The sequence below is a fragment of the Copadichromis virginalis genome, linkage group LG1, assembly GCF_057382275.1.
Source record: "Copadichromis virginalis isolate Kocher_CV1m ecotype Utaka linkage group LG1, C_Virginalis_male_GT1.1, whole genome shotgun sequence".
NCBI lineage: Eukaryota > Metazoa > Chordata > Actinopteri > Cichliformes > Cichlidae > Copadichromis > Copadichromis virginalis.
Window position 1 is genome coordinate 29,396,930 of NC_140618.1, and position 12,808 is coordinate 29,409,737.

General features: G+C 38.4%; 1 protein-coding gene across 1 annotated transcript; it reads right to left on the reverse strand.

The window, feature by feature from the left end:
• Positions 1 to 22: 22 nt before the first annotated feature.
• On the reverse strand, positions 23 to 7,844 carry cops2 (COP9 signalosome subunit 2). Its single transcript, XM_085458301.1, has 13 exons — positions 7,671 to 7,844; positions 7,079 to 7,192; positions 6,900 to 6,977; positions 6,685 to 6,810; positions 6,502 to 6,591; positions 6,339 to 6,416; positions 5,879 to 6,053; positions 5,573 to 5,751; positions 5,090 to 5,142; positions 2,806 to 2,903; positions 2,640 to 2,722; positions 1,696 to 1,754; positions 23 to 626 (listed from the first exon to the last, which is right to left on the reverse strand). The coding sequence occupies exons 1-13, from the start codon at positions 7,722 to 7,724 to the stop codon at positions 482 to 484; spliced, it is 1,332 nt and encodes a 443-aa protein (XP_085314427.1). The 5' UTR covers positions 7,725 to 7,844; the 3' UTR covers positions 23 to 481.
• Positions 7,845 to 12,808: the final 4,964 nt, after the last annotated feature.

A 12,808-nucleotide genomic window follows, 5' to 3' on the forward strand; every position in this document is an offset into this window, starting at 1 on the left:
AAATGCTAATGAATCTCAATGCTAACAGTTTCAAAACCTTTATTTATTCAATTCTACTTGATCAAATTCCCAAAGCACAAAGTTTGTAGCTAGTCAAAGGCAGCTGAACTCATTTAGTGCTGAGAGAAATCTTTATTACCAACAGGCAACAGCATACATTAAAATACTGTGTACAGGTTTTCATACACATTTGGAGGTTTTGTTTCACAACTTAAGCAACTTTGTGTTGCACATGAAAGGATTTGCCAATTAGGAACACGGAAAACAAAAACAAGTGCCAGTGATTTCCTTTTATCAGCACAAAACAACACACTCTGAACACTGTCTTAAGAGTGCTGGAGGTCTTCTTGATATTGACGCATTCTCAAAGCCTGTGCTGTGCCTCTTGACTCAGAGGATAAACTTGAAGGAGCACAGTAGCATAACTTTATGGATGTATTCAAACATGCCATTTCTCCTTGTCTCTTGATTTTACAGGCCATCATGTGAGCTTGCTAACAATGGCTTGGTTCAAGGAGTTCAGCTGATTTGTCCATTTGTCTAAAGCTGTGTAACGAGCCCCTCCTCTTTTCTGGTAGTCCAGTTCTAGTAGTTGGTTCACCTGGTCAATTCGTCCATGGATTGTGCTGTGAAGGAAAAGGAAAGAAAAGTATCAGTGTGTTTACAAGACTTCCACTTGATTTTATATAGGAGTTCAGTGGATTTTTAAAAAGTGCAGCACTAAAATGCAATTTTTATTTTTAAAAATACCATTACCATGTGATACAATAAAAACACATAAGAAAATACAGAACACAAGACCAATCAGCGAGTGTAACTCCCCAACGAAGAGCAACTGCTATACTTAAATTTTTTGCTTTTAATACAATATGATGACATCACCCTGTTATGGCATCACTGTGACATTTTGTAGCGCATGAGAAAAAAAATAAAACAGTTTTTTGTACAGCCCTCTCCATGCCTTGTCATGACTACCCTATATGGTTTCTTGAATTTTTTTTCTTTCCAAAGTCAACAATGACCTTGGGGCGCTAACAAGGTCCGTCAAGGTTCAAATACTTAAGCCAACATAGGTACTAATATCCTCCAAGACCCAGAATATTGTTGTTAATTGTGAGTAATATAACGTTTTTACTGATTTTCACATTGAACTTGATTTCCACCTAAATTAAATCAGCTCATTATTGGAATCTAACATCACCCAAAATCTGATATCTTGCAAACTGTGGACACTAGATTACTAACAAATAGACAAACAGAGGAACAAGCAGAAGGAAGCGATTACATACGCCCTCCTTTCAGAGGCAGAATAACTGAGAAGACAAAGAAGCAAAACATAAAGATTTTAGTTTTTGAAACCATATTTAGGAAAAGAAAATAATAACTGTGGTTTTTCTTTTCCTGATACTTTCAATCTTGTAGCAAAACCTTGCAGATGACAACAAGAAAATGACTAAAAGTAAAAACACGCTGTGTGTTGTTTTCACATCTTGGCATGTCATTTACACAAGCATTTACGTAAGGTCACTGTTACAGTAAGACTGTAAATTAAACTGAAGATCTAACTGAAACTGTCTATTCATACCCGCCTTACTCCCTTATTGGCCAAAGGATGCAAAATATGAGGAAGTACATCTATCTACAGGAAGGATCTTTTTTCTGCTCAATTTCTCAGCACACATGTGAGAAGCTTACTTATCCAAGATGCACTGCACCAGCAAACTCTCCACGTCGCACACATCAATGTTCAGCTCCTGAAACACAAAGGAAGAAGTGAAGACCGATCCACTCAGATGCACGCCAACAAGTATACCTAAACATTCTGAATTATTAATAATTCCCCTACTTATGTGAAGATTATCAGTTTATCAGACACTTTAGCTCTCTTTTCTGTTTTAAACCAAACGTTGCTAATCAAGGTTGAAATAAACAGGGGAAATAAACCTACAATGTACATTTCAGTTCTTTTTTTTGTTTGAATTCACATTTTTACATATTATACCACAGAACCATACTATTTTAGTACTTCTTTCTGGAGATCCATTAATGTGATTATATACCTGTTGACTTCCATATGCTGATTTCATCAGGATAAAGTTATGTTGATGCCAAAACAGTATTTTATTTACTTCTGTTATACTTGATTCCATTAATCTTTAAAGACTGAAAGTACAGTGACAGACTGGGAAGGGAAACCAAATTTTCCTTTCAGTCAGAAACGTATGCCTCTCACCAAATCAGCTCCTTTCATCTGTGCCGGAATGACAGCTGCACATTCCAAGGCAATGATGTTAAACTAAAAGTAATGGAGCTTTTTTTTACACCTGAGTCACATTTACACCTTTCTTCCCATAGTGTATACACTGTGTTCAGTTTTGAAAGCGAAGACTGCTAGACTGATAATAAAGAATGTGACGTATAACCAGAATCAACAACATTTCAACATGAGATTCTGTCTGAACACCATCTTTGTTCTGTACTCCACATTCAGCCTTTTGGTCTTGAATTTGAGTGAATGCTTTTCAGTAGAACCCATTTAAGGTCTAAAAAAAATTCAAATGAGCATAAATGGTTATCTAAAGAGGAAAGACTACAGACAGAGTCAATGTATGGGACAACTTTATTGCCCTTGGTCTTACCTTTGATATGAAAGGGATGTGTATTCTTGTGTACGGTTTGATGAGTTTAATAAGTACTTGAGTTCTAATATTGCGCAGGAGTTCTGCAACAGAACATCACATAATCAGATACACTTTTCAAACTCATTCACTGAGCACGTGGACTGAAGTCACGTTCACCACTCACCCTCTATGTGCTCTCTGATGAAAGGGTCGTCCATTATGTTACTGTGATTTGTTTTCAGGATTTTCTCAAATTCAGTGATGTCATTGTTCTGGTAGGCGCTGAAAGGGAAAACAGTCACTGTTGTTTTACTGTATTTATGGTGTCCCCGTGACCCACACACAAACTCTCATCCTGAAAGCTGTCAAACACATTGCGAAAATGTTACATTTTTATGTAAACACCATTCTTATTGCAGTTTTGAGCGTGCATTCCGAGCTTCTTGTTTATGTAATAAGTCTTAAATTTAATCGTAGAACACAAAATTGTGCCTGTTGTTTATGCAAACATGCAGACTAAAGAGTGTAAAAGAGGAAGCAGAAGACCAGTAAAAGTTTCAGGAAGACAAAAAAAATATGGGCTGATCATTTATAAAAATCCTCTTACTGCTTTGCGAGCTGCTATGAATAAGCCTACTACCACTAATTTTGTTAATATATCACTGTTCAGGCTATTAAAAACGATTACAACTAGCATGCAATTGCACAACTTAAATTATTAACCCACACACCCTAAGTAAACCTGAATAGAACGTGGGATTTCCGAGAAATGATTTTTATACATGATGTGCCTGGGACTGATGGCAATCTCTGCCAGTTAAAAGTCTCTTTTTGTGTTAAAGCTTGTTCTCTCCTTACAGACACGGTTTAGTGACGGAGCTGGAGACAGTGTGCAAGCAACAACCACACAGTGATCATAGAGATCATTATGTAATAAAAACAATCTGGCCCTTAGCAGATAAATACAACTACTAAGGATCAGGTAGGTAAATATCACCTCAGATGAACTACAAAACAATACGTTCTACATTGTCATTATTTATTTAACAAAAACTAAATCAAAATGCAGAAGCAATGTCTGAGAAAAACTAAATACATCCTTACTATTTCCATAGAAATCCAGAAGGTAAGTAGGAGCACGTGCTGTGAATCAAATATGCTTGATTAACTGATTATTAGCAAGTGTGACCACTTCTATGAAAGCAGATGTTTTGGCAGTTTGGAGCATTTGGGTGTGTGTTAACACAATGCCAAGGATGAAAGGCATCATCAATGATCTTTTGTGTTGCTGCTCATCATATTGGGAAGGTTTCTAAGGCAATTTCCAAACAATATGAAGTCTGCCATACCACTGTTTTCACAAGTGGAAAAAATTCAAGACAAGTGTTTTCAAGAGTGAACATCCCAACAGGGTCAGACTGTGGAATGCTCAGAGATTTTGCAAAAAACATCCACGAGCTAGATCTCAGACTCTACAGGCCTCAGTTAACACGTTAAATGTCAAGGTTCGTGACAGTATAATGAGGAAAAGACTGAACAAGTATGGCTTGTTTGGAAGATCTGCGAGGATAAAACATCATCTCTTTATAAAGAACATGACAGCATAGCTTAGGTTTGCAAAAGTGAATCTGAGCAAACCACAAGACTTATGGAACAATATCCTTTGGCTAGAGGAGGCTAAGGTGGAGACCATAGCAGAAAGCAAAACCTTTTAAGAAAACCAAACACAGCATATCAGGAAAAACACCTCATATCAACTGTCAAGTTCTGCATTTTGCCCTATTTTTTGTTAAATAAACGACGACACAGTATAATATGTCATACTTTGTAGTTCATCTGATGTTCTATTTAACTCATTTTAAGACCCGTTCAGGACTAGATTATTCTTATTACTTGTATGTAATAACTTATAGCCCTTGTTAACTAGTACTGACTTAGGGTTTTCCATTAGGTGGTAGTACCTGTACCAGGTACTTTTTTTTTAAAAAACCTATTCAGCCAGGGTTCCAACTGATCTGAGGCAATCCAAAGATGCGACATCAACAGACTAGCCACCGATTGCCTAGTCAGTGATATCGCTTAATGAGGCGCGACAGCATCTCGTTTATGAAAATCAAACCAGACATTTTTGAAACCCCACAACACGAGAAAAGGCTAAAAAATAAAACAACACCATGGTCCCCGTGTCTGACAAAAAGCAATACACCAACCAGAATATATACCATCACTGTTGCTGTGGTATTCCTGTTGCATACAAATGTCATCGAGGGACTTTCAGCTAAAGGAAAATGACCAAAACAGAGTAGAGTCTAGTTGCATTGAGTCGATCTGAGTAAGTACTAGCGGAAAAGGTGTTTTTTGGATTAAACAACACCTGCACTATTTTTTATGTTTAACAATTTGTGCGCTTAACTAACTTTGTGATGCATGCTGTACTATTAGTGAATAGAATATGAATGCATGCTTACCTTACTAAGTTTGTCATCGCTAGGATCTCTGGGTCATTTTTGTATGGTTTGGCCTTGGGGGGGAAAAAAAGGACTTATTTGCAGCTTAAGCATAAAACATTATTCATTCATTAACAATGCATACGAATGTTACACGCACAAATCTGTGACTGATCAGTATTTAAAAATTTAGCCTTGCCTCAGATCATGCATACAAACAAATGAACCCGATAACAATATTAGCAGTTCGCACGTTTCATGAATGCTTCAGTAATTCTGCATGTGCACTTTTTTTCGTGTAAAAACAGTTCAACTTACAAATTAATGAATAAAATCCACTGGATGCCTTTTCAAAATAACAACAACAACAACAACAACAACAACAAACCCTGCAAAAACATATGGCAACCAGCTAATCTGTGTGTTGTTTATATTACTAGATACACTCTATCACCATTTACGGAAAGCAACCTTACAAAAAATTATAAAACAACTAATTCCCACCTCTTGAGAGTCAAAGGGGTTAATTCCAGACTTCATAAGCATGTTTGCTAAGACCAGATACTTCAGGCATGTCGTCCTTCGTGGGCTTCCAGACTCGTCGTAGTTTTTAAAGGCCTCAAAGAAGTCTGTGTGAGCTTTCTCAAATTCACCCTCCCTCAGATGCATCTTCCCACCACACTCTGGCCAGGACCACAACAAAAACAAAAAAGCAAAAACCACAAGTTATGCAGCAAAAAGCTTGACAATATATAGTGTAGCAGTTGCACATTAAACTATGCAACTGCTCTGTGAGCTACGCCTTCATACCTCTAATAACTCCCATTATGAGTGGATGAGGAATGGCAGATTTAATATGAAGGGACTGCTCATACAAGGCTTTCAATTTCTTGTTGTTTTTCTGTGCTGTGTACATTTGGATCTCTAGAGCATAGATCTCCAACAGCTGCGTGCCTTTCTTTAGGTCATCCTCGCCATCATCTGTCTGTAGTTCATAAAAAAAAAAAAAAAAAAAAGAGAGAAGCAACCATTTATTAAATAATTACTATTGTGAAATATACATACGCTTCTAACATACCAGCAGCTTCATGATAACAAAAGTAGTGAATAAAGACTTATTTGAACTCTTAATTAAGAAATGGATATTATCTCAGCCTGAAGTAACCGGGCAACCACGTTGCATTTAATTAGATCTACAAGACAATGCTGTGATAAAACCAAAGACACATATTCCATATTCTGCAAAATAAAGATTAACAGAACAAATTACCTGACAGGACTGGTGTAGTTGTCTAAGGATCTTTTGCAGTTTCCCATATTCTTCTCTTTCCAAGTACAGTTTCCCCAACTGAATTAAAAAATAAAGTCTGAACATTTATTTTACTAGAGAATTATTTAAGACTACCTGGAATCAATGGGAAATCGTTGTATACCTTTGTATTAGTTTTGAACCACAGTCTGTCATTTTTTGCATCCTTCAAAGCCTCCAGTGTGGTTTCATAGAATTCCTGGAGCAAGTCCATCTAGTGACAAGAGAAGTAGATTTTAGAAAACACTGAACACGGTAAACGCTTCAAGTCCCCAAAACATATGCATGTCAAACAGTCTATCCACACCTGTTTGGAGGTAGAGATGTAGTCCAGAATGGAGTTGATGGACTTCTCTGAGTAGTTTCTGGTAACAGCACTTCTTATGTACGTGAGAAGCTGCTTGTACCTGTTCATCATCTCTGGAAAGTTTGTCTACAGAGTTGAGAAACACATTAAACCACCTCTCAATAATTTGTGGGGTAAGTGTAAAAGAAAATGGTGAAAGGTTTTACAAAGTATACCAGCTTAAAATTGATTTTGATCATCTGTTTAAGTGCTTTGAACCCCCATTCTCCTTTCTCTCCTTCTAGTTCCAGCACCTGAACACACCAAAGTCAACATACGTTAGTAAATTCCATTTTTAAGTAACTTAAATAGAGAGCTACAGAGAAGAAATTATTGTTCTGGCGTATGACTCCACCTTCTGGAAACTGCTAAGCGCTGCTTTGGGATCATCTTCCTTCAAGGCTTTGGAGTTATAGTACTGGTTCTCCAAGTCCACATTTGGCTCTGAATTGCTGTCCTCTGAGTATTCCTAAGTTTAAGTATACAAGAATGTAAAAACTTAGATCGCAAAAGTCACTTCAAACGTATAAAACACATGTTCACCACAAACTCTCAGCAAGTTAACGCAAAAACTAAGCATGCCAGACCGCCTGTGAAAATATTCTATTAATATTAACCATGAGCTAATGTTAGCTATTGTCATGCTTGCTAGCTAGCCAGTTGACTTGATTTTCCTGACTGCAGTTCAAATCCAAATGACAGCTGGATACGCTTTAAACTACGTGTTTAAAGTATATTAATATCAGTTAGCAGCATATCAGCCAAAACCAACTATGGATAGCCAGCTAGGAAGCTAACTTTATTCATTCGCTGTCAACTTGGTGCTAGCCAGCAGGCTAACTAAAGCGCTAACATTAGCTAGCATGTACTGTCGGGACTTGTGTCAGCGCTCAGCGTACAAACGTTAACAATATTCAAGCAAGCAGAATAATTTTATTTATAAATACCAGGTCGTAATCTTCTTCATCATCGCACATAAAATCATCTTCCATGTCAGACATCTTGCTGGTGTTCCTTGTTGTTATTCACAGACAGACTACTGTAGCCCGGCCTGTGCTGTGTTTTGCAGCAGTGAGGTGATGGGTCGGGGCGGTAAGACGCAGGGTACACTTCCGTCTATAGATGGCGCTGTTGGATCACGACTGATACGTGAGGTTTCACGTGGACGTCATAACGTGACATGACAGTAAGATAATTTTTATAACAATGCTTTTGACTTGTTGACTAGATTTACTGTTAGTGGAAGAATAGTACATTTACTCAAGTACTATGGTTAAACTGAAGTGTTTTGATTTCAAAGGCAAACCTTGTCACTAAGAATATGAAATTTATTATTTTAGATTTAAAAAAATCTAATTGGCCTTTAAGCGCACTAACATTGTACTAATACTAATGTAGTATTTGAAAAAATGTACTTTTTTCAAATAAGTACAATGTATAATGTACTTTTTTTCAGCTAGTTAACATCCACTTAAATTCTATCTGTGTTTGTTAGATTTCAGTTAGCTCTGTGAATCAAGTTCACGGCAACAGGATTTCGTGACTCCTCAACACTCTTGGCTGCCACACAAAGAGCCCGTTGGCAGCATGTCTTCCCGCTTTAGCCTCTCTGTCTCACTCTGGGGGTCATTCCACATTGAACCATGTGAAAGATTTTATTTCTGAACTGATTTAGTTCAAGTTGCAAACATTTACGCAATCATCTTCCTGTGTCATCAAGTTATGTGTCATAAGTTTATTTAAAAAAAAAAATCCTGATGAGTGTGGGTGAAAAACTAAAGTCGATCATCCTGCGCAGTCAGGTTGGCCATAATATTTACAATGTCCAGACATGAATCACTAACATCAATACCAGAGGAAAGAAAGTTAAAGTCACAGACTGACTAAGTTTTAAAGTATCAAAAAGGTTCATATTTATACTCCATATGCAAATGTATGTGTATTAATGTTCCATAGGGCGACCGTAGCTCAGGGGGTTGGGAAGCGTATCTGTAACCGGAAGGTCGCCGGTTCGATCCGCGGGCTCTCTGTCCTGGTCGTTGTGTCCTTGGGCAAGACACTTTACCCTACCGCCTACCAAGGCTGGACTGGGACAAAAAATCGGCCCGGGCATTTTGACTAGAGACCGGCCCACCAGGATAAAGATTGAAATGTGACGTCATTCAGGGATAAAACCGCAAAGGATTCTGGGAACTTGTGGCAAGAGGTACTAGCGCACGCAGGCTTTCAATTGAACTCAGTTACACAGGGATAAAAAGAAACCCAAAAAATGGCAAGAAGCTGTTGTATTATTAACTGCAATAGCCGGTCGCATGACAGCCACGGGAAGCCGATGGGTAAAGAGATCGTTTTTTTTTTATCGGATTACGTCGTTGAAGTGAAAATTTTTAAGCCATGTTTCCGAAGTAAGAGCCGACGGATGGTCTGGATATACCAAATATAACATCTCAGAACACTCCAGCTCACATGTTAGTCTGCTCCAAGCATTCCCACAAAGGTCAGAGTTTTGTAGTAGTTAATGCGTCATTTTTCTTAACATAATTGGTGATATAGGTTACAAGCAAGTCTGGCGCTGAACAGAAATTGTCGCGCTATGCTCCTTTGTTTATTGTGCATAAATAGTGAATTGTCCTGACACAATATTGCGTTTCGCTTCTGTTATAACCATGGTACACTGACAAAACCATATACTTTTATTCACAAGATAAAACAGTTGTTTTGTATCACTAATTGTCCATTGCGATTACAACATACAATATTATTGTCACTGCTACATTTCTGTAATGCTACTGTAACCGGTTTCTGCTTCATCCCGCTGCAACAGTTCGGCCCAAACAGACTCCTCGACTCTGCGTTGTGTAGTGTTTTTAAAAAGACAAGGAGTCTCTGATCGATCGTTGCCACTTTATTTCCTGAATGGAAACAACGGTGTATTATCAGTGCACAGGCTCGCCACACACCACTCCGCACAGCACACTACGGCAGAACATCTCATTAGCATTCCGCTTTAGCATGCAGTTTCACACATTAATAAACAAATGAAAAGTACATAAAACTGGTGTTGGACATGTGTCCACTAAGCACTTATTACACTCGGTGCTCGTCAGCTAATCAAACATGTTTTATGTGTCTGTACTACTTAGCTATATTGTGTGCGGAACAATACAACTCACCTCTCGTATGGCTATGGCAGACTGGCAGCGATTACTGCAGCCAGCCACACCGAGAGGGGGGGCGCTGTTTCCCCATTACACTGATATTTGTGGCAAGTGGAATAATACCACATAAACACTGTTACACTACCAGAAATTATTTCCACTACTAATTAATTACCGTTGAGCTCAAAGGTCCTATTAATAAACTGTTAATGAATGTGTATTTATGAAGACGATTTGTGAGACTGGTAAACTTATGATATGTACAATAGTCTTTCGTTCTACACTGTGCGTTTCAAGGTCCTGTACCCATCCGTCGGTAAACTGTACCTGGGCTTGTTGCAGTGACCTGAAGTTACTAAACTTCATGAGTGTATGCACTCACTCCAAGAACCGTATAATTATAAATCTGAGCGTGGTGAAAGTTGGGCAGCACGCTGACGTCTTTTGTCCACTCTTTCACTCCTTTGATTTTTTCCTCGTATCTTTTCTTTGTCTTTTCGTCGAGTCTGTCTTTGTACGGACCGGCATTGTTCTCCTTTTGTTTTGTACATTCCTTTTTTGTGCGGCAAAGAAAAAAAAGAAGGTATTGGAACCGGAGAATGAACGTTTTGCGGTGCTGCAAATGTTTGCATTTGATGCGGTACTTGGATTGTTTTGCCACGAGTTCCCGGCATGCAATGCGCGAAAATCACGTGATTGCTAAACAAGGGGGAGGGTGCATCCAGCCTCCTCGGCTGTAATTGGTCCAGCCCAGAGTCGATCATGACCAATTGGCCAATCCAACACCTTCCATTATATATACCCTTCCTAAAAAAAAAAATAATAAATAAAAAAAATCCATCGGCCCATAAAAACAAAAAATCGCCAGCGGCCCACCGGGCAAATGCCCGGTATGCCCGATGGCCAGTCCAGCTATGCCGCCTACTGGTGTTGGCCAGAGGGGCCGATGGCGCGATATGGCAGCCTCGCTTCTGTCAGTCTGCCCCAGGGCAGCTGTGGCTACAACCGTAGCTTGCCTCCACCAGTGTGTGAATGAATAGTGGTATTGTAAAGCGCTTTGGGTGCCTTGAAAAGCGCTATATAAATCCAATCCATTATTATTATAGTTGGGTACTATCCCCAGTCATTTATCATGGAAGGCAGTCATTGCATTTTCTATATAATGTAATTCTGCAAATTTTTAAATAGAAAGAAAAATATTCTAATTGGTATGGACATGTATGCATTTGATGCAATACAGTTTGGGTGCACCTCTTTATTGCATGCATGAAATGCGTCATTCCAGCATCAGTGGTGTGTGTGTCTTTTGTCTGTCATCATTTCATTAATTGCACTAGGTTAGCATCAACACAAAAGCTTCACAAATAAGCAGTGTTTCTCTGCACAAATCAACAATTCCAGAAAAGTTGTGGGTCTGAGATAAAAGACACATGGGTGCTAACATGCCCTGTTTTGTAATCACGTCACCCACACGCCTTCTCAAATTAGATGGCATCTTCACATACCTAAAGTGCAATGTTATGGCCACAGGCTAAGTAATGTTGTAACACAGTGACGGTCTCTAAAAACTGCATGACCCAGCTGTGGTGAGGACATGTTATAGTATTTGAAGGGCAAAGCTCATTCTACTACACTTCAAGGTCCAACTTAATGGATGCCAGGCATCCTCTGCACACGGCCATTAACAACCAGAAGTCTGTTCAGTGACAGGTTGCTTCTCCCAAAGACAAGAACTAACAGACTTAAAAACTCCTTTGTCCCACACGCCATCAGACTGTTTAACTCCTCTCTGGAGGGGAGAGGGAGGGGAAACAGGAGGACAAAGGAGGGGGGAACAACTAAGCTGTAGTGCCTCTTCACCTCACTGTGCAATACCTTTTGTGCAATACTTTTGTAAATAGTCAACGGTGCAATAGACTCAATACTTGAAATGTGCAATTCACTTGTATTTTTATTTTTATTCCTATTTACTCTATTTATCCCCTTCGTATATTTTATTTATATTGTCTCTGTATTTATATATATGTGTGTGTGTGTATATATATATATATATATATATATATATATATATATATATATATATATATATATATATATATATATAATATTCTGTAACTCTGTAACTTCTGTCGGTGCTGTGCTTTTTTGGAAATCGAATTTCCCAGAGGAACCCACCCGAGGGATTAATAAAGTTCTATCTAATCTAATCTAATGCCAAAGACTTTATTTATCTAATTGAGTCAGGCAGACGGTATAATAAACACAAGTTCATCATGATGTTTAACCTTTCCATGCAAATCTGCAAAGCTTATTCAGCAATCCAGAAGTGTGGTATTAAACCTTATAAACACACATAAGCATCCCTTCTTATTTTCAGTAACTGTTTAGGATTAATTGTTAAAATTAGTACAATGATATTATTCCCTTGGTATCAATGTATACACTACAGTTCATAAGCCGTTTAATTTTTTTATGCCAAAAAGTGTTTTATGTTGAGCCTAATAACCTTTGCAGAGTTAATTTAATCACATTCACGACAGTCTAGTAAACATTAGAAAAGTCTTTAATACATCTCCATCATGGCACGTGACAGCAAACGCCTATGTACCTTTCTGTCTCTTTTACTCCTTCTCTCCTCCAGCAGGCTGCCTCTTTTATATACTTTTGCCAACAGAAGAACCTAACACATTAGGCCATTGTTGTCCCTATGCCAACTCCCTTGTAGATGATTACTCACGTATTAAAACAAATGCACAAACAATCACACCCCAGCAGTATGCAGGGTTGCAAACCTTGTGCAGTCTACCCTTAGGCGATCATAGCGGCTCGTACTTTTAAACTCGAGCAAGATGCGTGACTAGCCTGCTTGTTTTTCTCTTTTTACTTTTTGGTAGATGTTTTCATTTTTACAAGGTATGTAGAAGCAT

Bases quoted from the DNA above. Each gene is read 5' to 3' on its own strand.
- cops2 (XM_085458301.1), bottom strand. From the start codon at position 7,724: ATGTCTGACATGGAAGATGATTTTATGTGCGATGATGAAGAAGATTAC. The intron at 5,752-5,878 runs GTATGAAGGCGT...GGTCCTGGCCAG, and splicing joins CATAATGGGAGTTATTAGAG to AGTGTGGTGGGAAGATGCAT. The intron at 2,723-2,805 runs GTGAGTGGTGAA...GTTCTGTTGCAG, and splicing joins CATCAGAGAGCACATAGAGG to AACTCCTGCGCAATATTAGA.